Source organism: Bos taurus, chromosome 16 (genome assembly GCF_002263795.3).
Source record: "Bos taurus isolate L1 Dominette 01449 registration number 42190680 breed Hereford chromosome 16, ARS-UCD2.0, whole genome shotgun sequence".
Classification (NCBI taxonomy): domain Eukaryota; kingdom Metazoa; phylum Chordata; class Mammalia; order Artiodactyla; family Bovidae; genus Bos; species Bos taurus.
Window position 1 is genome coordinate 50,699,546 of NC_037343.1, and position 25,967 is coordinate 50,725,512.

General features: G+C 60.2%; 1 protein-coding gene and 1 long non-coding RNA gene across 3 annotated transcripts; one reads left to right on the forward strand and one right to left on the reverse strand.

The window, feature by feature from the left end:
• The first annotated feature begins 100 nt into the window (after nucleotides 1-100).
• Nucleotides 101-13,213, forward strand: LOC101902612 (uncharacterized). Its single transcript, XR_237830.4, has 3 exons — nucleotides 101-787; nucleotides 4,844-4,931; nucleotides 6,561-13,213. It is a non-coding gene; the product is annotated as an uncharacterized lncRNA (long non-coding RNA).
• Nucleotides 13,214-15,305: 2,092 nt separating this feature from the next.
• GABRD (gamma-aminobutyric acid type A receptor subunit delta) lies at nucleotides 15,306-25,944 on the reverse strand. Of its 2 annotated transcripts, none has more exons than XM_059875324.1 (9): nucleotides 25,736-25,944; nucleotides 20,203-20,315; nucleotides 19,831-19,898; nucleotides 19,525-19,715; nucleotides 18,384-18,466; nucleotides 17,555-17,692; nucleotides 16,780-16,935; nucleotides 16,367-16,590; nucleotides 15,306-15,999 (listed from the first exon to the last, which is right to left on the reverse strand). In XM_059875324.1, exons 1-9 carry the CDS (start codon nucleotides 25,798-25,800, stop codon nucleotides 15,715-15,717), a joined length of 1,323 nt encoding a protein of 440 aa, XP_059731307.1. In that variant the 5' UTR covers nucleotides 25,801-25,944; the 3' UTR covers nucleotides 15,306-15,714.
• Between the last annotated feature and the right edge of the window lie 23 nt (nucleotides 25,945-25,967).

Genomic DNA, 25,967 nt, shown 5'->3' on the forward strand with positions numbered 1-25,967 from the left:
GAGCGCGCGGCGCACGGACCGAGGGACACGGGTCCAACTCTAGAAACTTGGCGGCGGGCGGGGCGGGGAGGGGCGGGGGGCGGGGAGGGGCGGGGGCGCGGCCGGCGGGCGCGCGCGGGGGGCGCGCGCACGGAGTCCAGCGTCAGGCCTCGCGGGGGCGGGGGGTGTCCGAACATGGCCGACCCGAGGCCCCGCCGGCGGCCAATCGGCGGGGCGGGCGGTCCCGGGGCGGGGGCGGTGGCACCTGCGGCCAATGAGGGCGAGGCGGGGCCGCCACCTGGGCCAATCCCCGGGGGACCCTGCAGCTGCAGCCCAATGGCGGGGCGCGGGGCGGACTACCTGTCGGGCGGGGTGCGGCCCCACCTGCGGCCAATGGGAGCGCGCGTGGCCCGGCTCTGCCCGGCAACGCGCGCCCCCTGCCCGCCCGGCACGTCTGTCCCCGGGTGCAGTGGGCTCCCGGGGCCGCTGTTCCCAGGTGGGCTCCCGCACTGAGCGTCTCGAGAACTTTTGGAAATACAGGTTCCAGCCCAGACTCGCTGAATTGAAACTCCAGCAGTCTGAGCTCACAGTCCGGGTAATTCAGGTGAGCGCGAGTCTGCGAGCTCCCGGGCTAGGGGACAGCGGCAACGGGTCGCCCCTTCGACCCTGGATTCCGAACGGCGCTCGGAATGAGTGACACGCGTTCTACCAGCTTAGAGATGCGGAGACAGACTGCAAAGAGCCTAGAACCCGGCGAAGGTCACAGCCGTCAGGTCCGGACTCAGCGGCCCTCCTCTCCGTGCAGAAGGTTTGTCTACACTCGCTGGCTTGCTCCCTCTGCTCCAGTTCACTCCTCGGTCCGGGACAAAAGGACTGCGTTTGTCCAGGCCGCCTGAGACCTTCACTTCTGAATCCACATCCTCTCTGGGTCTTACTAACACCGGGCGTTTGTCCGGGACTGTCTCTTTGGAACACTCTCCACGCCGCCACCCCCCAGGTGCCTCTATCCTGGGCCCATTCCCCTTAACCTTGGGGTGGGGTTTTTCCAAGGAGCACGTCCTTAACTGGTTGCATCCACAGGGACCCAAATCTGCAATTTGTAGCACCTCAGCCGGGCACCGGGTGCCCACCGGGGCTCGGGGATCTGCAGACCCAGCATTCCTGCCTTCCCGACCAAGCCCGGTCCTCCGCTGGGCCACACCCCTGTTGCCTGCCTCCCTCCCCTCCCCCACCGCTACCCCGTTGGCAACCTCTGACCCTCGCCTCCAGTCCTGGCTAAGCCCTCACAACTCCTCACCTGCATAGTGTGAGGCTTTCTCATTCACCTTTCATTCCACAGACATTTCCTGGCGCCTCCCAGCACAGGGTGCTGGGTGTTCCTGAAGAACCATGTCCCTATGGTCATAGAACCTTTGTCCTCCCTAGAGATGGACACACAAATCTGTTGACAGCCCACCTCTCTCCTACTTAGGGTGGTTTGAACTCCCCATCCTAAAAAAACAAAGCCCTCTCTATACCACACCCGCCTGCCCACTTCTCTGCTCTTCTTTACAACATAATACCCGCCTGCCCCCCCTCCCAACTATCTGCAGCCTCATCTCCACTTTCTCAGCCCTCCTCGTCCCCCATTGTCACCACCAACTCCTGTGTTTTACATACACTGGCCAATTCTCTGCTTTTTTCTGAACTGACCCCTGGCAGCATACTCACCCCTGAACGCTGCCGTCTCCCACCTCTCCTGCACCTCCCTCTGCTGCTTCCTCCGGCAGCCTGGAAATGCACCCCCACCCTCTCCGCCTCAGTCTTCGGTGCTTCTCAGACCCTTGAGCTGCTCAGCCTGGAAATGTGCCCCCACCACATCCGCCTCAGTCTTTGATGCTTCTCAGACCCTTGAGCTGCTCATGTCCACTTAGGGCTCAAGATTCGTTCCCAAGCTCGATGGCCCCACTGGGCTGACCATCCCCCTCACCCTCCACCATCTCTCATCCCACCAGGCCTCCCTCAGACAGGCCCTTCTCCATCTCAGGGTGCCCACCCCTCCTTTTTCCACTCTCAGCTCAGAGTTCTCTGGTGTGGGGTGGTCACCTCCATTTGGTGATTACATCCACTGCTGCCACCTGGTCCAGCTGGGATTTTTGCATCAGCCTTCTGTTTCCCTAAAACCTCAGTCCATCCATGTCCATCTCTCTGGACGTAAGAGTTGCAGTGGTTCCCATCATCTTAAGGGACCCCAGGCCTTCCTGCCCTGCCTCCCGCCGGCCTCATTCTGGTTCATCCCCACCAGCCCCCGGCTGCCTTCTGCCTCCGGGCCTTTGTGTGTGTGGTGGCACTTTTGCCCAGACCCACACTTACTTACAGCGCCCACTCAACATTTCTGACGCCCGTGTGAGTCTGCTCTCAGCCCCACCCCGTGGACATCCCTCCACGCCCACCACAGGAGGGCGCAGGAACTTGCAGTCCAGGGGCGAGAGTGTGGGATACAGTCCCCAGTCCCCCTCTCTTGGCCCCATGGCCAGCACTGGGGCTGTGTCCCCTGGGCTATCGGCAGCCCAGCCTGGCATGTGGCCTTAGGCAAGATGCCCCACTGCGCCCTCTCCCCACGTTCCTGCCCCAGAGTGGGGTGGAGACAGAGGAGGAAGGGTCAGTGGGTCCAGTCCTTGATGCCCACTGAAGGCAGCACTGGCCAACCAGAGCCTTTCCCTGGGCACCATCTCCTGGACCTGCTCCATCCAAGGCCCTACCAAACACAAGAGCCCTTTCTAAGGAAGGAAGCCCTGGCCGCAATGGGAGCCTCCACATCCAAGTGGCCCCATGGATACTGGCCTTTGCCTGAAAACCTGAGGGCCACGTGGGACCCTCCATCCAGGAGGCTGGAAGCTGGGGCCACCAGTCTTAGTGAGGAAGTCCAAAGGGGGCTGTTGCTGCCCACTCGGGGTCAGGTGGGTTTGGAGGGTGGAGCCTCTGTTCTCCAAGAGGGCTGGGGGAGGGGAAAGGCCTATTCTGGGACTGGGGTCTCCGACCATAACCAGCCCCAGGCCCTGGTGAGGGTACATGGTTGTCCAGAATGCCCAGAACACTTCCCTGAGCCCCTCCCCCACTCCCCAACAAGCTTTGCAAAACAACCCCAGGCAGCTCAGGCCAATGGACCCAGCTCCAGAGGGTGAGGCCGCTGAGTCTCCCACACCCCGGGGCCTCGAGGGCATAGGGCTGGTCCCCAGTGAGTGACAGGCAGGTGTGCCTGTCTGGTGTCCACCGTTCACCCTGCATCCCGGCCACAGGCACAGGGTGTTCCAGTGGTTGGCAGGCTGGGACTCTATCAGCCTGAGTCACCGCTGTGTCCAGCGTCTGGCACGGCTGGCGTGAACGATGAGTGAGAGGGTGGAGACCCCTTGGAAACGCTGGGGCCAGTTGTCCCCCTGGACCCTGGGCCTGTTCTGGGGCTCACCTGCCAGCAGGCTGCAGTGTGATGAGGTCATGAGAGGACTCGCCCGGCGCCTGGGTGCGGAACAGCAGAGACAGACCTGAGGACAGCCTGGCCGCTGAGGGCCAGTCCTTTCCACCTCTGGGCAGTTTCTCTATTTCCCAGTTTTCCACAAAGATCTCATAAACTTTCATGATCACAAACACCTATTATCTCCAAAGTAGAAAGTACAAAGGTGTGTTGTTTTTAGCTGCTTATAAAAGTGACAGAGGCTCATTGTAGAGCTCTGACAGCAGTGGGTGCAGGCAGAGAAGACCTCCTCCTGCGCTGACGCCCCTCCCAAACCCAACTGGGCCTTCTGCCCTTCCAGTCACCTGGGACCCAGGGCGGGGCTGCTGCATGTGCGTCCCACCCACTGTGGGCCCTTTGGGAGGAGGTGGGCAAGACAGAGTGCCCCCACCCCTGGTGCATGGCTGGCCCCCTTACTTTCTTTGATAAATGTTCTTTATGAAATAATATCAACAACTGAGCCCTTATAGGTGAAAGGTAAAAGTCAGGTGGAATTTATGCTCAGTGAGCCCCATCAGACAGAAGCAAAGGCCTCCGCTGGGGGTCAGTGGTCCTGCCTGAGGGGCTGGTCTCAGCACCCACCTCCTCACATCCTCAGGTCCCCTGGGCAGGGTCCCTTCCAAGGCCGTGGGCAGACCCCACTGTCTCTCTGCCAGGTCTGACCTGCCCCGTGCCACCTGGGTGCAGGCTCTCATCTGCACGGTCAACAGAATGAAGGAGCAGGTGAAACAAATGTTGTCACTGAGCCAGTCTCTCCAGACTGCGAGGCCCCGGCCAGGAAGGTTCACAGGCTATATTTGTGCCAGGCCAGCCCTGGGGCAGCCCAGGAAGAGATGACTGGCGGAGCTGGCATCTCCCTGAGCCTGGAAGGTAGGGGGTGGGGACTGGTCATCCTTTCAGGTGTGACACTGACCCATGCAGGGCCAGGTGAGGACCACACAGGTCACTAGAAAGCCCAGGCACCCGCTGACAGGCGTTGGGCACACAGCTGTCGGGGGACGACTGAAGGTGCTTCCTTTCCTCGTCTGGGACCTCGCGGTCTGGAGAGACTGGCTCAGTGACAACATTCGCTTTACCTGCTCCTTCATTCCGTTGACTGTGCAGATGAGAGCCTACACCCAGGTGGCACGGGGCAGGTCAGACCTGGCAGAGAGACAGGAGACAGTGGGGTGTGCCCACGGCCTTGGAAGGGACCCTGCCCAGGGGACCTGAGGATGTGAGGAGTGGTGGGTGGAGGAGCCTGTGGAAGGCCCTGGGTCCTGGGGAGCAGGGAGGTTTGGAGGGTGCCTGTGTCCACGCAGGCACGTCGGTGTGTGTATGTCTGGGCAGCCGTGTGTCTATCAGACTCAGGCACAGTTTTTTTTTTTTTTTCAGGCACCGTTTTCTACCTGTAACCCTAGACGGGCTTCCTTCCAGGTGATCCTGAGGGTCTCTCCCCCAGCACCGCTGGCACTTGGATCAGGTGGGTCACCGCAGTGACCCAGTGTCTTGCGGGTGTGGAGGAGCATCTGGGCCTGCCTCACCCCCAGCGCATTCCCTCAGGCGCAGTGCTGCAAGTTCCCAGCAGAGGGCGCAGCTGGACACGGTGGGAGTCTTGGGCACGGGGCTAAGGATGTTCACCATATGCTCAGACCACGAGTCCACCTGGGAGGGGCCCCTCCAAGTTCATCTCTCCGATGGCATAAGCCCTGTCTTCCCCCGACAGCAACGCGTTCATCTCAGCCATCAGTTACACTGATGCTCCCTGTCTGAAGGCACCACAAAGCTTGTCTGTGGACCCAGACAGTCTGTGTGTGTGTGTGTGTGTGCTACGGCACGTGATTGTGGGCCTGCATGTGTTTCCACATGCATGTGCTGCTGGAGGTTCTAGGAGAGGCCGTGTCCACAGATGCAGGACAGCGGAGCCGGCGGGGGGGTGAGTGTCCAGGCTGGAGGGGGACTGGCAGGACACCGACTGCTTTGCTGGCAAGGGCTGGTCGCTGCAGAGCAGGCACATCCCACACGCTCATGGCTGACCTCACGTCCATTACCCAGCTGAAGATCACCGGGCAAGGCACCCCAGGGCAGGCCCTGTGCCAGCCTCAGCCCCGGGCACCTACCTAGGACATGACCTCTCTCCGGAGGGGGACACCGAGGTCAGGTTGGCCAGTGCTTTGTCCAGGTTCTAGGGCTGAGACCAGCCCTACCCAGGACAGTGGGGACACACACACACATCTCTCCCTTCAGGCTGGACGTGCCCACTGGACGGGGCCTAAGATGAGCCGTCAGAGCACCGTGGGGGAGGGGTGCTCCCCCTCCTGCGGGAAACAGCCGCTCACCCATCCCCTCAGCTGCCTGGGATTATATTTAAAACCCAAAGCAAGCTGGGGAGGCAGCACCCAGCACGGTCGCCATGGCAATACTGAGCCAGGGCTATTTTAGCCACAAGGCATCACAGGGAAACATGGTGGTGGAGCTGGGACAGGTCCCCAGCTCTCCGCCTGAGCCCCTTGCCTGTCCTCAGTGGGCCACCTGCATCAGGACCCACCTGGCTGCACTGCCCCCACATCACTGAGCCCTGCCCATGGGAGCCCGAGGCTGTGGCCCAAGGTGGGTGAGCAAGGCTAGAAGCCCATCATTGCTTCTGAACTGCTGTCCTTAACCCTGGGGGTGGGGGTGGGGGTGGGGGCAGGCAGAAGGCCCCTGTCCAGCAGGGAAGGCGCAGCAGGGCCTGCCTTCCGGGGAGACCGGTGCACAGAGCATGCCTGCATCGGCAGGTCCCGTCATTCTGCTCCTGGGGATCTGCTTTACGGAAAGAACCAGAAGTGCCAACAGTTCCAAACCAGACATCCCCATGTCAGCTGCAGGGTCCAAGGTGGATGGTGACCCGCCTGGCCACAGGCTCCACGTGACCCTGTGATAGACAGGTGCACACTCAGGCACGCACACACACATGCAATGCAGCACACGCAGCCAGGCAGGAGCAGCACTGCCAGCACCCCTGCCAAGTAGCCCAGGCAGACCAGCAGATGGATAAGCAGGACACTGTCCAGCAGGGAGCTCCAGCCCGGCTGTGTGCAGGCATCAGTCTGAAGAAAGTTTTCCCACACAGGGAGAAGACCCTCTGGAGTCTCATCGTCACCCAGGGTCAGCAGCCTCCTCTGGGCGTGGACCTGGCTTACAGGGAATGATGTTGGATTCATGATCTCCAAAGAAAATTTAGCTTCAGGACCAGGGACCAGGCTTGATCACTCAAGAGCTTTTGTGTAGCAGAGTTTTATTAAAGTGAAAAAGGGACAGAGAAAGCTTCTGACATAGACATCAGAAGGGGGACAGAGAGTGCCCCCACTTACTACCCTTATCAAGGCCTTATATACTTTTACCAGACCCACTCTCACAACATCTTAAATTAACAAGACTAGAACTAACAATAGACAGGTTTTACCAGACCCACTCCCACAACATACATTTTAAGACGATAGGATTAGTCAGAAGGTTCTTGTTAAGGAGAAATACACTGTTATATTGACTAAGACAAAGCAATGCACAAAAAAATGTTCTTTCCTCTTCCTTGAGAACTCCAGACCCCTCTGTCCTCCTCAGGAACCCCGAACTTCTTATCAACCTACCTAGGAATTGATTCACTACTGTCCCCTCGGGACAGCCAGCTGCACCCTCAGCCCTCACGGACCCCTGACGGCGCTCACCAGGCAGAGCAGCTGGAGTTGACAGATGCCCTCAGGATGCATGGCACTTCACCTCTGCAGCTCCCACCAGGTGGGCGAGTGGGGCTCTTCGGCCCTGAGAGGGTCTAGCACAGATTGAAGGCAGGCCCCTCCATGCCCCCCCTTACCCCCCAGCACAGTACCTCAGGGTAACTCCGAGAGGAAGCCACCAGCCTGGCCGGAGAGTTCCCAGGACCTATGAAGGCCAGGCCTGGGGCCCTTGTACCCAGGAGAGTGGGGCTGCTGGTGCCCCAGGCTGAGGACACGAAACCCACGGCCACCCCAACCAGGAACTTGGGCACCTCGGCCCCCTGGTGGGCACCTGAGGAAGGCAGCCCTGGTGGGCACTGCATGCACAGTTGGTCCCTTACAGGAGATGAACCTGAGCTCCAGGAACCCAGGTATTTATACTAGGCAGACAACCTGCTCCTTCTCCCAAGGGGTTGGTCCATGCTGAGTGGGCACAGGCCTCCTTGGAGAGACAGTGCAGGGTGACAGGCAGGTGGCACCTTGCTCCTAAGAGGTGCAGAGACCTGAGGCCCAAGGGGAGCAGCATCCCAGCGGGAAATGGGAGCAGAGCTTCCCAGGCTGGGAAAGGGGGCTCCTCCATTTCTCAGGACCGATCCTTCTTTAGAGGGCAGTGCAGCCCCCTCTGAGGAAGAGGCCAACGTCTCCTGGAGGTGCCCTTGCTCTGCTAGACAGGAGCTAAAAGTCTTCAGGGAATTTTCAAGACATCCCAGATTGCAAGTCCACTGTCATCACTGCAAACCCTATTTCGAGTGTCTAAACCCAAATCACTGTGGATGGTGACTGCAGCCATGAAATTAAAAGACACTTGCTTCTTGGAAGAAAAGCTATGACAAACTTAGAGTATTAAAAAGCAGAAACATCCCTTTGCTGACAAAGTGATGAATAGTCACTTTGTGAAATGAAGTAGTAGTCACAAAGTGACTAGTCACAAAGTGAAGAACAGTCAAGGCTATAGTTTTTCCAGTAGCCATGTACGGATGTAAAAGTTGGACCATAAAGAAGGCTGAACGCCCAAGAATTGATACTTTTGAACTGTGGTGTTGGAGAAGACTCTTGAGAGTCCCTTGGACAGCAAGGAGATCAAACCAATCAGTCCTAAAGAAAATCTACCCTGAATATTCATTGGAAGGACAGGCTGTAGCTGAAGCTCCAGCACTTTGACCACCTGATGCAAAGAGCCAACTTGTTAGAAAAGACACTGATGCTGGGAAAGATTGAAGGCAGGAGGAGAAGGGGGTGACAGAGGATGAGATGGTTGGATGGCATCACCGACTGAATGGACATGAGTTTGAGCCAACTCCAGGAGATAGTGAAGCATTCCAGGGAAGCCTGGCATGCTGCAGTCTATGGGGCCGCAAAGAGTTGGGCATAACTGAACAACAACAACAAACCCAAACACTAACCAGGCTCTCCTGCAGGTCTCCGCCACCTGGCTAATCGCCTCCCAGCTGGGCAGATGGGTACCTTGGGCAACAACAGCTGTTAAGTAGCACCTCCTGAGTGGAGCCTGGTGGGCTGCCGTCCACAGGGTTGCATAAGAGTCGGGCACGACTCAGCGACTCAACAACTGAGTGAAGCAGACTGCAAGCCCTGTTGCAGGTTCTTTTTATTATTCACAGCAGTTCACGTTCACAACGACCACACACCATCACCTCCTACTTAGCAGCTGAGGGTCCCCTGGTGGGTGAGTCACCTCCCAAGTTTACATGAGAGGCACTGGGTCAGGAGCCCACACCATAGCCACCATGTTCTAGGACTTCTCAACCCAGGAGCCACACTGGGCAGGGAGTAGAGGGTGGGCACAGGAGACAACGCGTTCATTTTCCCTGCAAGCCTTACCTGTGACACAGGAAATCCAGAACCTCCTAGTTGTGGGGGCTCTCGGCTCTCAGCCAGGGCCCCTCAGCTCACCTCCATCCTCAGCAGCAGGTGGACAGTCCCTGAGCACACGGCCAGTGCCCTGTCTCCACAACTGTCCCACCTGGGACTTCCTCTGACCTGCTCGACCCAGGATGGGGCAGCCTGAAAGAGTGGGGGTTAACATCCCTAGGGGCTGCCCTTGGCCAGGAGTAAGAGACCCAGCTGATCACCCTCAGAGGGCAGTGGCAAGGGGCCTTTCAGGGGCTCCGGGGATGGAGACCACACTCCCCCAGCTTTCCCTCCATCTCCCCTACCCAGCCCCAGCTTGCTCCTGCCTCCTGGGGTCACTTCCCAAGGTCACTGCACACGCTGAGGTCCTTGAGGCCGATGCACTGCTGGGTCCTGGAAGAGACCTGGGGTTGCTGCTCGAGAGTGACACCAAGGGCCCAGCTCTGCTGTTGGATGTGAGAGGTGAGAAGAGGCCTGCACACCTCCTGCCGCTGTGTCCAGAGCCAGCTGCGGCCTTGGGGGCAGGGAGAGCTGGCAAGTTCTCCAGGTCACCCCATCTCCTGCAGTTGGAGGGCAGGGGGTACTGATGTCACATCAGGCCCCGGGTCCAATCCTAGACCCTCGAGAGGGCTGACCTGAGCCCTTGCCAGACCTTGTGCTAAGATCCGGACCTGGACTGGGAGGCATAGGCCTGAGGTTCACGGTCCATGTAAGCGAGTCCACCTGAGGGTCTTGTAATCTTAGTCGTATTGCACTTGTTTGGGAGTCCCTAAAAATACATGTGGGCTTCCCAGGTGGCTCAGCAGTAAAGAACCCACCTGCCAGTGCAGGAAATGCGGGTTTCATCCCTGGGTCGGGAAGATCACCTGGAGAAGGGACTGAAAACCCACTCCAATATTCTTGCCTGGGAAATCCCATGGAGAGAGGAGCTAGGGGGGCTACAGTCCATGGGGTCCCAAAGAGTCAGACACAAATGAGTGACTCAGCAACAATACCTTTGTCGAAGGGCACTTGCCATATGAGATTCCTATGGATGCTGTAATCCGGGGTTCCCAATCCCTAGACCCCTAGACTGGTACTGGTCCTGTCAGGAGCCAGGTTGCGCAGAGGGAGGTGAGTAGCAGGCAGGGGAGGGAGTGAAGCTTTGTGTTCACAGCCGCTCCCCATCACTCTCTCATGGGGAGCGCTGCCTCCCGTCAGATCCGTGGCAGCATCAGACCCTCGAAGAGCAGAACGCTACTGTGAACTGAGACTCGTTCACGTGAGGGATCTAGTTTGCCTGCTCCTCATGAGAATCCGCCTGAGACCAGCTCCTTCCCTATGGAAGAAATCGTCTTCCACAAAACCAGTCCCTGGTGCCAGAAAGGTTGGGGACTGCTGCTGTAACAAAGGGCCACAGACTAGGGAGTCTTGAAAACAGCAGAAATCCGTTCCCACGGTCGAGGGCAGAAGCCTGCGGCGAGAGTGGGGCAGGCTGGAGGCTTCTCCAGGGAGGACCCCTGCCAGCCCCTGCCTCAGGCTCCGTGGCCTGTGGATGCCTCCCTGCCTCTGTCCCGTCTCACTGTGTCCGCTCCTTAACTGAGGATGCGGGGGGTGGGCCCGAGACCCATTTCATCTAAACCTGCATCTTAACCGCATCTTCCGAGACCCTTTTCCCAATGTCACTCTCACAGGCGCCATGAAGAGGTCCTAAGGCATCTTCTGGGGGACACGATTCACCCCACTATCTCATGCTGTTCAGAATCTGCCCGCCTCCCCCCGCCTTCCCTCTCAGTGTCCAGACTGACAGCGAGGACTGAGTCTCAGTGGCCTGAGCACGGACGTGGGGAACCTACAACCCCTGGCTTGCCCATGCTTGGCCGCGTGGGGGTGGCTCTCCAGGATGTTGGAATGGGGGCAGGGTGGACATAAGGCTGGAAAGGGGACAGTTTATTGATGTGAGTGCTCACCTTTGAGTGGGGTGGACCATCCGAAGGAGGTGGCACCTCGTACAGTTGGGGCAGCTCCCTGAAGCTGGGGTGTGATGGTGGAGATCCTGGGCTGTGTGTGAGGAGCTTGAAGACTCGGGAGTGGGGACAGGGGGCACTGTGAGGATGAATCCACTGGAACCACCACCTGCTGGGTCCCCAGGAGGGTTTAGGAGACAGGCCTTCGCTGAAACAACAAGAAAGTATAGGCAAGAGGGTGCAGGGCTGCCAAGGAGCACAAGGTGCGCTGGCCCGAGTGGCCATGTGGATGGGAGGACACGCTCCCGGGTCCTAAGAGAGCAGAGACCTGCAGCCTGTAGCCATCCAGGCAACGAGAGCCTAGTTATGGCAATGGGAGGAGGGGCCTCAAGGAAACCACAGCCCTGGCTCTTAGACCTTGTGGTCTGGGCTGAGGTGAGGGCATCCTGCCCCTGGACCCTCTGACCTGGGGCTAAAGCCCAGCTGGGGAATGTCTGGGGGTTCCCTAGGGCTCTGGGGTGAGCAGAACCTCTGGCATGAAGACTGGTTCACATATGAAAGTGGCTCCCAGAGTGCGACCAGGCCCTCATGGTGGGGGGCTGGGTGCCTAACCTCGGAATGTGGGTGCCATCACACCAGGAGCTGCCCTCTGCCAGATGGGGTTGCCACATGGGCATGGCCCTGTCCAGCAACAGGGGGAACCACCGGTACTGCAGCTTAGCACCAAGTGAGTCTCAAGGGTGAAGAAGTTATGTTAAGAGGTACTTGGACGCCATGGCACAGACACCTTGGCTCAGCTTGATTTGGTGGCCTCATGGGGGGCTGAGCCCCTAAACCAAGTGACAGAGAAGGCAACCTGGTTCACAGAGGTGCCAGCTCCACATCCATCAAAGGTGCCAGTGGCCTGTGGTGGCTGCTAGCCCTGCCCAAGGGTGCCATCACAGAACAGTGGTGACAGCGGCAGGTGGAGAGTCCCTCTCCCCCGCCCCAGGCGGAAATCTGAGTGGCACCCTTTCAGTTTTACAGGAGTCACCTCTCGGGCTCCCGTGGCCTGTGGGCGCAGAGTGGGCCACGGAGACAGGCGCCTGGTGAGGGCAAAAGGACCGAGGCTTCCCGGGATCAGGGTGGCCCCTGCTCCAGGAGGTGCCCTGAGCAAGCAGAAGTGCTGGCTGGGGACAGGAGAGGGGGGTGGGAATGGCTGATCACAGCCCCGGTTGGAGGCACTACGGCACTGACCGTGGCTTCTTCCACTAAATTTCGCTTTTTTTGCTGCTGCTGCTGTGACAGACACCACCTTGGAGGACCAGTGCCATCCTGGCAGACGTGAGCGCCATGGGGGTGACTGCCTGCCACTGTCCCGCTGTAAGGGCAGCACCCCCGCTGCCGCCCCAAGCACCCTCTGGAGCATCCAGAGTGCTGCTCAGCTGGCAGGCAGGCAGCCTGAGGGTGGGAGTCGGTGAAGCCCTAGCCTCTCCTTCAAAAGGACAATTTGGGGCCCACTCCCCAGGGCTTTGCAGGGGTCCCCAGGCCAGTCCAGCACCTGTGCACTTGCCTTCTGCCTCTGTGTCCCCCACCCCTGCTCCTGTGTTTGGGGTGTCACCCTCTGTACTGGGTTGAACAGTGACCCCCAAATTCACTTCTAACCAGAACCTCAGAATGTGACCATATTTGGAAATAGGGTCTTCACGGCTGTGATGACTTAAGATGAAGGACACTGGATTACAAGGCTCCAAGTCCAATGAGAGCTGCCTTTACAAGGAGAGGAGGGACACACAGAGAGGTCACATGATGACGGAGGCGGAGACAGGGTGATGCATCCACAATCCAGGGGTGCCGGCAATGGCCAGCAGCACGGGGAGCTGGGGAGAGGCCTGGGGCAGGCTTGCCATCAGCCTTCGGGAGCCCAGCCTGTCCGCCTCTGGGTCCTGGACACCTGGTCCCCAGAACTCTGAAAGCACCAGGTTTTCTTCTTTTTTCTTTTTCTATTTTTCGGCTGTGCCTTGCAGCTTGTGGGATCTTACTTCCTCATCAACCAGGAGTCAAACCCAGGCTAAGGCACCGCAAGTTCAGAGTGCTGATCGCTGGGCCAACCAGGGAAGTCCCTGAATTTCTGAATTTTAAGCCCACCAGTCTGTGGTACTCTGTAATAGCTGCCTGAGGAAACATCTTCCCCCAAATAAACTCCCTGCACCAGGTCCTTGTCTCAAGCCATGCCCCCCAGGTGTGGGCTCCACCCAGTGGGCAGGCTGTCAGCCTCACAGGGAGGGAGAAGGAAGGGTAAGTGGGGGCAGAGGGAAGCTGAGGCCCTGTCCCCTGACACTGCGGCCCCTCCAACCTTGGGGAAGAGCTGGTCCAGCTCTCAGGGAAGCATTTGGGCATCTACCCAGATAACACAGGTGTCCCAGCCTCCGCAGGAGACCACAGACAAGGAAGCCCAGGTTGTGCTAGTGGTAAAGAACCTGCCGGCCAATGCAGGAGACACAGGAGATGTGGATTCAATCCCTGGATGGGGAAGATCCCGTGGAGTAGGAAATGACAACCTGCTCCAGTATTCTTGCCTGGAAAATTCCATGGACAGAGGAGCCTGGTGGGCTACAGCTCTTGGGGTCACAAAGAAAGTCACCAGTCCCCATAGACAGAGTCCAGGCCCACTCCCTGCCACCCCACCCTACTCCCAGCCTGGGTGCCCCTGCAGGGAACACTGCCCCCCTGCCCGACTTGGCTCCTCTCAACTGCAAATCTCCATCCACCCCTGGCCTTCAATCTGCTCGAGTCAACAGCACCAGCACAGAACTGCATTTAAAGAGCATCAACCCTTCCCATCCCTCTTTCCAGCCCTGTAAACACGTGGGCAGAAATAGCAGCCTGCAGGCTAGAGGGAGTGATTGCTGGCTTTGGAATCAGGAGAAGTCTCCTGCCCGGGCGGGCCTCACTGCGTGGGTGCCCAAGGCAGTCACAAAGCCGGCTTTAAATAGCTCCTGTGGGTACGCGCAGCAGAAGGAGGGCAGCCTGGGAGTGGTGGGGACAGTGTGGAGAGGTGGCGCCGGGTGGGCAGGGTCCTGGCAGCAGAGGGGGGTTGGCTCACCAGCTTCTGGAACCAGGTAAGGACAGAAGTTCCAGATATCTTGGACCCACCTGTGTGGCCACCAGAGGTCCCGGGGAAGGCAGGCCTTGGGGCAGGACCCTAGGTGCCAGGGGTGCTGTGATCCAGCTCAGTAGCTTCAGGGTGCCAGCTGGGCCTGGACATCTCACCCCCAGGCCATGCTCCACCTTCCAGGAGGAGGGCGTGGTGACCCTTCTGGGCATGCAGGCCAGAAGGTACCCATCTGGGAGGTGGAGAAAAAGGTCTCGCTGTCCTCATTCTCAGAACTGGCCGGGTATGGCCTGCCACCCCCACTGTCCGGAGTTGGCCTGGGGCCTGTGTGTCCAGACTTTGCCTCCTGCTTTCTCCTGCTCCCACGTGGGTCACGATGGGGTCTGGGGGTCCCACTCCCTGGCCGATCCCGCCCCTGGGATGACCCTGCCCAGCCCTTCAGGCCAGTCCTTTAGAGCAGAGGCCCGGAGGGCAGCCCTTCAGGAAGGCGTCTTCAGGAGGTAAGGTCTTCAAGCTGAAGGTGTGGACCCTGGGAAGGTACAGGCCTCAGACACGGCTGCTTCTGTGGGAGCCCGCTGTGGGCTCAGCTGGCCTTGGGTCACTCAGCCAGCTCAGCCTGCCCATGGTGAGGGTCCCCAGCACCTGCCCCCAGAGCTTGGGAACACTGCACATCCTGGGCACGTGTGCTGGCTGAGGGCAGGTGGCCCAGCAGGCACCCTTTCTGATTCCCACAAAGTCACTGCCACCCCTCAAGGTGGCTTGGGGAGGACCTCAGGCCAGTGGGGTCATGGCCTGGCTGCCACCTGATCACAGCAGGGCCCTGGGCCTGGCATTCCTGACCTCGCAGTAGACAGCTCACCCACAGCTGCCCCACGGTTGCCTCTGTTCCCTCCAGTGTGACAGCCTGCTCTGCTCTGGTGTGGGAGCACCTGGAGCCCTTCTAAGAGCAGTGGCCCTGTCACCCTGAGTCCCTGGTGGCAGCAGAGGTGGGAGGGGCTGGGCATTTGTGGGGACTCGGTGGCCACTGTTGTCCCATCACCACATTCAGAAGGCACTATGGTGGCACCTCGCCATGAACCCCAGGGACACCTTCAGCCCCTACATCCCAACCCGGAGCCCCTCTGTCCCAAACCTGTGGAGCCCACAGTGGAGGAGGGCCGTGCAGGCCCCAGGAGAGGAGGCCACAGCCACAGTGTGAGTGATGGCCAAAGGCTCCGTTTTATTTCATGCTGGGACCCAATGCCCGGGAATGCCCTTCCCATGGTCTCGCGAGACTTGAGCACCATCCTCACCCGGCCTCCTCCCCCTCCCTGGTCCAGACCCACAGAGCCAGTCCCTGAGTCAGGATCTGTCTCCAAGTTGACGTGAAGCTCCCAGGGCCGTGCCTGCCTGGCTACTGGGTCAGGCGTTTGGGCTGCTGGAGAGGAGGTGTCTGCAGACGGGGTCCTGGCAAATGTGGGGTCAGAGCCTGGGAGCGCTGAGCGAGACCGAAGCTTTCCTCTCATCTCATCTGGCCCATGGTCCTGCCTCCTCTGAAACACTCAGAGCTGCCCAGGATCCTTCCCCCAGGAGGTCCTGGGCCAGTGAAGCCCCCCGTGGGCCTCACATGGTGTATGCGGCCCAGTAGATGACGTTGACGGCGGCAAAGGCCGCGGGGAACACAGCACGGGCATAGATGTCAATGGTGTCCGCGTCGATGGGCTTGAGAAGCCCACGGAGGCCCCCCTGGCTCCCCTGCTTCTTTGTCTCCCCTGTCTCCACCTCCACAGACCTGTAGGAGCCCATGAGGTTCCCGGGCAAGCGGCATGGCCGGCGGGACACAGCTAGCTCCTGAGTAACGCCCGCAGCGGAGAGAGAGAAGAGCACAATGGCATTCTTCACGTCCATCTGCATGGGGAGGGGGCAGGCTGAGCACCAGAAAGCGGGGGGCAGGGACCCCAACCCAGCCAGCAGGGGGGACCCAGACCCTGACAGCAAGGGCAGGAACCCAACTCAGACAGCTAGAGGGACCCCCAACCTGACCAGCAGGGGGACCCCTGACCCAGCCAGCACGGGGGACCCCTGACCCAGCCAGCACGGGGGACCCCTGACCCAGCCAGCACGGGGGACCCCAACCCAACCAGTGGCTCCATCCACATAGCAGGAGAGAGGAGGGCCGGGCTGAGCGCAGGACAAAATGCCCCCCACCCTGCCAGCAATGCTGGCCCTTGGCGGTGCTGGGGGAGGGGCTGTCCTTTGCCCTGCCCAGCCTCACCTCAGCCCTCTGCTCCTTAACCTTGACCTTGGCCTTGGCCTTGGCCTTCTGTTTCTTCCGGTAGTCAGCATTGAAGTGGGCAAAGGCATATTCCACCAGGGCGGCGAACACAAAGACATAGCAGATCCAGAAGTACACATCCAATGCCTTGATGGCCGATGCCCGTGGGAGGGAGGAGCGGGCACTGACCATCAGCGTGGTCATGGTCAGCACTGTGGTGATGCCTGGGGGCGCAGAGGGTGCCGTCCCTGGAGCCCTGCCACCCCACCCAACCTGAGTGCAGGTCAGGCTCCTCTTACCGGGGCTGGCCTAGCTGGCCTCTGCCCCAGGACGTGGGCCAGTGTTCAGGACAGGTCCAGGCCCGACTCCCACCCTCCCACCTGCTCCCTCGGAGGACAGGCCAGGGCCCCTACCTAGAGACACCCTGGCGGGCACTGCTGCCTGGCTGATCCAGAAGGAGACCCAGGACATGGCGACTAGGAGGACGGAGGGCATGTAGGACTGGATGATGTAGACGCCGCGGTTCCTCCGCAGGTGGAAGTGCAAGCTGAGTCGGGGGAACTGGCCGGCTGCCGGAGAGCACCCCCAACAGCATCAGCACCAGGCCCACCACCCTCAACAGCACCGGGAGAGGAGGGCTGGGGGAGCGGCCGGGCCACTGCCAGCCTCCAAAGGAAGGAGGGCCCTCGTCCCCACCTCCCAATAGCCTGATGGGTCAGGAAAGGGCCAGCCTTGCTGCAGGGCCACCAGAGAAAGGAGAGGAGAGCCTAGTGTGGCTGCTGGCCCACCAGGACCCTCCCAGGGTATGGTCCCCCACCCCTTTCTCCCCACCCTCCCCATGCATAGCTGAGCGGCAAGAAAGAGCCAGTCTGGGCTCACTGGCTCCAATGAATGGGCAGCAGGAGTGGGAAGGGGCAGGAGAGGCCAGAAGACAATGTACCCCCAAGGTACCCCCAACCCCACCAGATATCCCCCAAACTCTGGGAAGTAATGAAGGGCCGAGGAGCAAGATGGAGGAAACTTGATCTGGGCTTGCACTGTGGCCTGTCCCGAGCAGCTAGGCTGGGTACGGCCTGCACTGACCAGCAATTTTCTAGCTGCAACCTCGGGGCCCTCAGAGCTGACTAGGGGCCCCACGGAAAACACTAGAAAACCAGCAGCAGGGCTCACAGGAAGTGACCACATTACCCGACTTGAAGTTCATCAGCTCTGTGGTGAAGCGGTAGCTGGTGATGGTGAACTGGGCCAGCTGCAGCTTGTCCAGCCCGTGGATCTGCTCCTGGTTCTCGGACCAGTAGTAGACGATGTCCTCGGATGAGTAGCCGTCTGCAGGAGAGGCCGCGGATGGGCTGCAGGGCCTGGCACCCCCTCCCCAGCCCCTGCAGCTCCCCTCCTCAGCCCCTGGTGGCTCCTACAGGACTGCCCTGACTATACCAGGGTTCGATACACAGAGACAGGGAACAAGGAGCCTGGGGCCACACCTGGGGCCTTGGAAAGGTAGGCAAGTCCAGAGGAGCTGGCAAAAGTGCAGGCCACCCTTGCCAGGTGGCCCACAGGGGTTGCCATACTGGACAATGACATAGGTATCTGTCTCATCTGGGCTCTGGGGCCAGCTGTCACAGGCAGGACGCTGACCCAAGGGAGGAGGGCCAGCCTGCTCCTTTCTCTTCCTTATGCTTCTGCTGCCCATCTCCACCCCACTGCCCCTCTCCCACGCCCCCTCCTCTCCCCCACACACCCCAAGGCCAGCCCACCCCTCCCCCAGTGCCCCCTGCCCCCTTGCCCCCACCCCCAACTCCAGTGCCCCAACTCCAGTGCCCTACCCCCATCCCCCACATGCACCCCACCCCATCCCACCAGCACCCCCTGCCCACCTCCCCACCCAGCCCCCTTCCCCCACCTCCCCACCTAGCCCCCTTCCCCCACCTCCAGTGCCCCGCCTCCCCATTGCCTTCTGCCCCCCACCCCCCGACCCCCTGCAACCTCTCCCTCCCACTGGCAGGCCAGCCACACTCACAACTCTCCAGGTGCAGCATGCACTCCTGTTCATCCATGGGATACTTGGCCAGGTCCATGTCGCAGGCCACCGTGGACGTGATTCTGCCCAGACAACACCAGTCTGCCGGGGTGAGGCCAGCCTAGGGCCACCGGCGGCTCCCCTGCCCCCCACGGCAGAGACGCCCCTGCATACGGCCAGTGGGACCTTGCTGCGGGGGCAGTGCCCAGGCTGCCTCTGGTTTTGTCAGCAAGCTGCTGACATCTGGGCAGAAACTGTGGCCACTTTACAGATATTTGTGAGTCTCGCTTCAGGGATCAATAACTGGATTTTGTTCACTTTACTCATCCTTCAGAACACCTAAGTCAGGAGCCAAGAAGGCAGGTCCACCCTGAGCGTCCTCCCCCCGCCTATCACTGGAATGGCCTCAAGGTGTCTCCACTGACCCTGCAGCCTGTAAAAAGGCTGATTTTCCAAGAGAATTCAGGTTTTTGTGTAAATCTGATTTTTAAAATGTGGGCGATTAAGTCCACTTTTAAATGGCGTGTATCAGAAAACAAACAAACACACGTACACGTGTGTCCACAGCCCCACAGCTGTCCATTGATGGAGGAGTGGATACACAAACTGGTGTCCACACAACGGAATGTGGCTCTGCCATAAAGAGTTAGGAAATTCTGATAAATGTTACAGTACAGATGAACCCCGAAAACACTACACTAAGTGGGAAAAAGCAAACACGATAGGTCACGTGGCATAGGATTAATTTTGTGTGAAATGTGCAGAATCGGCAAATCTATGAGCTGGAAAGCAGATTGGCGGTTTCTGGAGCCAGGAGGAGGGAAGGGGGTGACTGCTGATGGGGACAGGGTCTCCTTTTGAGGGTGAAGTGTGTTAGAACTGGCTGGAGGTGGTGTTTGCACTCCGTGGGGAGTGTACTAAAATCACAGAATTGTTCACTTTTAAATGCTTGATTTGGTGTTATGTGAACTTCACCTCAATTTAAAAAGAAAAGGGCACGTGTTAGCCAAAAAGCAGCCTGTGCTGGCTGCTGGCCAGCAACCTCTGCTTCCTGCACAGCTGCTGTTTGTTGGGGATATAAATACCACCCCGTCCCCCCAACCCCACCCCCAGCTCCCAGCGGCGCTCGCAGGCAGCCCACCGGATGCTGTAGAGAATCACCCCGTCAGGCTGCAGCCGGATGAGCTTGTTCTCCACTGTCACATCGTGGAACCAGGCAGACTTGGCGTTCACGATGAAGGTGTCCGGGAGCCACAGCTTGTCCACGAAGCGGCTGTCCAAGCCCAGGGTCTCATTGGTGTGGTTGTAGGACAGCCTGCTGTCGCGCCAGCTCTGGTGCAGGAACACTGTCATGGTGTACTCCTGGGGGCACAGAGGCCCGGCCGTCAGCCCCTCCGCTCCCGGGGGCACGCAGCCGGGGCAGGGCCGGGGTGCCGACGGGACCTACCATGTTCACCTCCGAGATGTGGTCAATGCTGGCCACCTCGATGGCGAGCGCCACGTTCACAGCGGGGCCTGCAAGGAAACAGCAGGGTTGGAGGCAGGTTGGGCTGAGCCCAGGCCCCAGCATCCCCGAGAACTCGACCAGGCCAGCAAATGCCCCCACAGGCAGGACAGGGGACAGCTGGGAGCTTGGCAGGGAGGCTGTCTTGGTGCAGATCTGCCCAGGCCTGAGCAGACTCACCTTCCCAGCTGGCTTCCTGGGGACTGGTGCTCTGATGCACTATTGGGGACCCAGGGTCTGCCCCAGCCCAGAGCCCAGTGGGGTTCACATCATGGCCAGACCCAGGGTCTTCCCGAGTCCGGCAGCCACTCTCACCTCCAATGCCGGGCCGAAAGTTGCGAGCGTAGCCTTCTATCAGGCCGTCCAGGTTGGGGAGCCAGGATATCTCCAGGTTGGAGCCAACATAGTCGCCAATGTCATTCATTGCCCTGGAAACGCAAGGTCCGCTCCTCACAGGCAGGGCACCAGGGACAGAGCCTGTTCTGGGCAGCTAGGCTAGGAGTGGACAGGGAGAAGGCCCTCCGGGGACACAGGGACCCCTGGAGGTGCAGGACCCGGGACTCTTTGACCTCTTCCCCCACCCCCTCACCCCGGCCCTGAGGGTGGATGCCAGGTCAAGCAGAGGCCCCAGCCTCCCTCCATAACCAGCCTGCACCTCCACTTCTGGGGTTCCTCAACAAGTTGGCCTTGGGGGACCCCACAAAGAGCACATGGCCTCTCATTCAGCTCTGAGGGCCAAGTGTCCTGTAGGAGGTGATGGGAGAAAAAAAAACATGTGACAAGGAGGCTAAGGGCTCAGGAGAGGGAGATCCAGGGCCGGGCTGGGGCCTGTGGGGAGGCCATAGTCTGGCTTCCAGCTCTGTCCCCTCCTAGGCAGGCCCCAGAAGTCCCTAAATTACCATGTGCCTCTGGGACTCAGCCTGACCCCGGAGCAGATGTAGGCCGTGTCCGCTGGTTCAGGTGAACCCTACCGTCAGCCGGTGCTGGTGATATCTGTCCTTAGGGATGCCAGACAGGGACCCACACACACAGGCATCTTGTGGCCTGGACACGCTGACTGCCAGATGTCCCAGTGGCTCTGCTGGCCCACCTCTCCTCTGCTTACCCATCCTCTTGGGAACAGTGCCCCCCAGATTCATATTTACCCAGAGCTCCAGAATGGAACCCTAACGGGAAATAGGGACTTAACAGACATTATTAATTATGATAAGGTCATGCTAGACTAGGTGGGCTCTAAATCCAGGATGAATATCCTTACAAGAAGAGGAAATGGACGTCCAGGGAGAAGCCATGTGCCCAAAGAGGCGGGTGTCTGAGTGATGAGGCCACAAGCCCAGGGACATGGGGGACTCCAGCATTCCCAGGGACTGGACAGAGGCATGGACAGACTCTCCCAGCCCTGCCAACACCTTGGCTTCAGACTCCTGGCCCCAGAATTACTGGAGGATAAATTCCTGTTACATCCTCCAGCTTGCAGCCACTGTTACAGCAGCCATGGGACCCTCAGACCCTCTTCTTATTCTGGCCCACCGTGAGGGAGTGGTATTTCTCCTAAACTGGACAGCCAGAAGGAGGAGGGACATTTAGGAGCAACCCTCGAGTTTCCGTCTGAGTCACTTCCCTCCCCTTGAGCAGAGAAGGCCTCTTGGTCACCTTGGCCAGAGCCTGGCCACAGCCCAGGGGACAGGAACATGACTGGCCAGGTCTGGATGAAGGTTGCAAGGAGCCTTGAGGCTGTTCCTCCCTGTCCCCGAGTCAGGTGTGGCCGCATGCCTGGGTCCCCACTCTGGGCCCTTCTGGCAACCTTGAGAAGACCCCTGGCCCCGCTGGGCCCCCTCAGGGCTGCTGCCCACCCCTCCCAGCTCTGCCCTCACCCCAGCACCCCCAGGCTGCCAGTGCTTCCTGACTCTCCTCTCCCATCTCCCCTTAGAAGCCTGCTTCACCCTCCAGACCTTGCCCTCTGCCCCGACTCCTTTCTCCAGCCCTAACTCTGACCATACCCATATCTTCAAGCTGATTCCCCCCACTTCCACTGACCCCATCCCTCTCCTGGTCCTGCTCTTGGCCCTGCAGGAAGCTGCCTGGTTACTCCTGTATTCATCCACCCTTCATCTGGCAGGCGAGACCCTCAGTGCCGCCCTACTCCAGGGATGTGGCTGAGCCAGGCAAGGGCAGTTGTGGGCCAAGCCCAGCATGGTCAGTGTCCATGAGGGGTGGCAACTCGAGGGCTGTGAGTGTGAACAGAGTCACTGAAAGGTGAGGTCAGGAGTCCTCTGACTGGGGACACAGGGACAGCCACCCCACACCGGCCCCCTGGGGAAAGTGACATTAGAGCTCAAAGAGAGAGAATGGGAGTCTCAGGGATGGGAAGAGGTGGGAGGCAGGCAAGGACTCCGCATGGGGGGCCCTGGGAGGGGCCTGGAGGGTGGCAGGAGGCATTGGGCAGAGAGTGGAAAGGGGTGGACGGGGGACGGGGGGGACTGGTACTGGTGAGGGAGGGGCTGGGGAGTGTCCTGGGGATAAACTGGGGGCCCATTGTGGAGGTGGGGGAAGCTGGGCTGAGTTGGCCAGGCCGTGGAGACGGGAAGGGGCCTAGTCCAGACCAACGGTGGGGGAGTGGGGGAAGAGAGGGGCCAGGAGCAAACTCGGATGCAGTCTGTGGGGCTGAGCAACCCACTGGACCAGCCCTGAAGCCATCCACAGAGGTGGGCTCAAGAAGCCCTGGGGGCTGCCGGGGGCTTGGGAAGCACCAGGCCGGGTGCCTGTGGGGAGGCTGACTATGACAGGAGGTCCTCAGCTAGTGAGCCCCGCGAAGCCTGCCCCACCCTGCAGGCCCACAGGGTCCCTCCAGGCAAGGCTGGGTGGGACATGTGCACAGGGCAGGTTCTTTGGTGACAAAGTAAAAGACAGAATTAACTGAAGCCCTGATCCCTAGTAAAGCACAATTAAAAATGCAAATGGAGGTCACCCTGAAGGTCGGATATGAAGGGATTGAACAAGGCTTTATTTTTGGACCGGCCCAGATGCCGTCTTGTGTAGCGGCTGGCCTACCTGCAGCCAGGCTGTTAGGAGACGCCATCATTCCTGAGCTCAGGCTGGCACACAGGTGGATACACCTGCCCTTGGCCAGGGCACCCAGAAAGTGTCAGGACCCCAGTCAGCCTCTGCCGTCTCCAGGGATGAGAAGGGAGCAGGCTGCCCTGGGTCACATCTCACTTGGGATGAGGATGGGTATTTCTGCAGCCATCAAGGAATGTGGGGGCTGGGGCTGCCCGAGGACTGTGCTACTCTGAGTCCTGGAGGACCCCGCCCACCTCCACTGGTTCAGGCAGTCAGTGGGGGTGGGCCGGGAACCAGCTCCACTGCTGGGAGCTCTGCATGGAGTTAGAAAGCAGGGACATCGACCTTGTCCTGAGAAGAGGTCTGGCCGGCGCTGGCCTAGAGCTCAGAGACACACTAGGCTCAAGCTCCTGAACGAAGCAGGTGCCTTGAAATCACAGGCAGCTTCCACCCTGGCTACCCCTGGTGTAGCCAGGCCCCGCCCTCTCCTGGCTTCACTTTCCTCTCTTCTCTCCTGAGAGAGAGCCCAGCCCATCACTTGCCTGTGCCCCTGGGGACTGGAAGGGAAGGTGGGCGTAGCTGAGCGAGGCAGCAGGCGCCCCCCAGGAGCCTCCCCTGTGCACACACGAGTCCACAGATCCCTGACAGCTCTGCTTCTAGAGCAGCCACCACCGTGCTGGCACCTCAGTTACCAAGGCAAACACCACGATGCTCGCACGGGAGGTGAAGGCGGGTGGGAGCCGCAGGCGCAGCTTCTCCAGGGAGACGGAGGTGCCAGCAGCTGGGGAGGCCACCCACTCAGGTGTGCAGCCGGCAAGCTTAGGAGGCCGCTGTGTGAGCGGACCTTCAAACTCAGGGATGCATGGCCTTGACCCAACACACAAAGTCTGTGAGGCTCACCCCCCTCTCATCCCACCAGAAACCCTGGGATCTCGCTTAGTAGTTGCAGCAGAGAGGCCCTTCCCTCAGCCCCACGGTCCACCCCCACAGTGCCCCGGTGGAGGGAGGTGATGACGGAAGTGAGGACACTGTTCCTCTTGTTTTCGAGTGGAGGGACACAGAGCAGATGGGAAAGGAGGCCTGAATGGATGAAGGCCCTGAAAGCCTGGAGGTTCTTGTCCCAACTGGGGCCTCAGCCTTCCTGCAGGCAGACAGGTCCCCCTCACCCCACAACCTAGGATCCAGATGGGGCCAGAGTTCAGAACACTGTAGACTGGAGAAGGGTGATATGAGGCACTTATGGACTTGGTTGGGGGAAAGAGGTGTTTGGAGAATTTTCCAGCAGCAAACATGTAAATATGCCCCATGAGTAGCATGAATAAAGACAAAATGAGCAGGGCAGGCTTTGCTGCCAGGTGAGTTTCGGTGTCAAACTTGGGTAAAGACTTGGGAGTTCAGAGCAGCTTGTATTTCAGAACTGGGGCTACAAGACTGAGGGCATGAGCCAGCAGCTGACCCCTCCCCCACCCCCACCCCCAGCTCCCAGCATATCTGCCTATGGCCACACCAGGACACTTTGTCCTTCCTGGGACCATGAAACAGAAGAAGAGAGAGGAGAACGGCCCATCGGGCTTGATAAAAACAAGGAATGGGACGGGGGCCACATCAACACTGCCTGTGACCTCAGCGGGATGTCCGCCTCTCCAGCCAGACCCAGGCCTTCCTGACTCTACACCAACCCAGCAACAAGGAAGGTGTGACCACACACACACACAGAGCCATGCTACATGTTGACCGAGCACCTACAGCCAAAACACAGGTCAGCATTCAACCATTTCTAGCTTTTAAAGTCTGGGGCATCAGCTGGTTGACCACGAAGTCTGGAATGCTGGGGAAAGGGGTGGGGAGAGCTGGTTTTGCTCTGCTTTTTCTGCAGTCCTTGCACCCAGCTGATTTTCAAAAGGGCCCCTCAAAGGTGACCAGACTCAGTGCTCAGGACACTGGGTGACCTGGGGCCCACATCAAGTCCAGCCTGCAGAGATGCAAAAAGCGAGCTGGAACTGCACTGGCCCTGGGAGCCATCGAGGGAGCCCCAGCACTGGGACCTTTCTTCTTAGCCTCTTCCCTCTCTAGGGCAGACAGGGCGCCTCATCCGCTCTCCTGATAGAATTAAGGAGAAATCTGGAGTCTCTCTCCTGCCAGGGGCACCTGGCTCCCCCATTCGCATTCTCTAGAGTTGGGTGGCATTTGAAATGGCCCCAGAAGGGAGACCCACAACCAGACCCGCTATGAGGACGCGCCTTCGTGTCCACCCCAGACTGCTAGCTGCACGGAAGCTGCTGCGGGGAGCGATGCTGTCAGGGGAAGGGGCACAACCCGCTCCCCGTGTTCTCAGGACCCCTCCTTTCTTCCATGCTGAGCGCTCAAGCCGCGCCTGGAAGGACACCAGCCAGCCAGGGACCGGCCAAGTGGCGGCCGGGGCCGAGGAACCCGAGCTCAGCAGAAGAGCCCCGGCTGGGGAGGAACGGAGAGCTGCTGTGACGCCCTCGACCGGCCCCGCGGCCGGGTTCAGCACCGGGACGGCGGACAGCACCGGGGCAGCCGGAACCTAGAACACGCCGCTGCCCGCGCCCAAGGGCATCGTCGCGGCGAGTTTGGAGAGAGGAGGGCCGGCGCTGGGAGAGTCGTGGAGGAGGGGATGGGGGCAGACACGGTGGGAACCGGTGGGCGGGGGACAGACCGGGGCCCTGAAGACCAGGGTTCGCGCGGGGCTCCATCTCGCAGCCCGGGCGCGGCGGCGCGGGATCCGCACCGAGGGCGGCCGCAGGGCGGACCGGCTCTCGCTCACCTGGCGCCGCGGTGCTGCGCGCAGAGCAGCAGGAGCGGGGGCAGCAGCCAGGCCAGCTCGTCCATGGCCTCGGCTGGCGGTGCGCTGGGCCGGGGGCGGCGCCGGGGTCCGGCGGTCGCGGGCGCTCGGAAGTTGCTTCGCCGGCTGCCGCGGCGGCGGCACAGGCGGGTGGAGAGGGAGGGCGCGCGGCGCGGGAGCGAGGGCGGACGGAGCGCGGAGCCCGGAGCCGCCC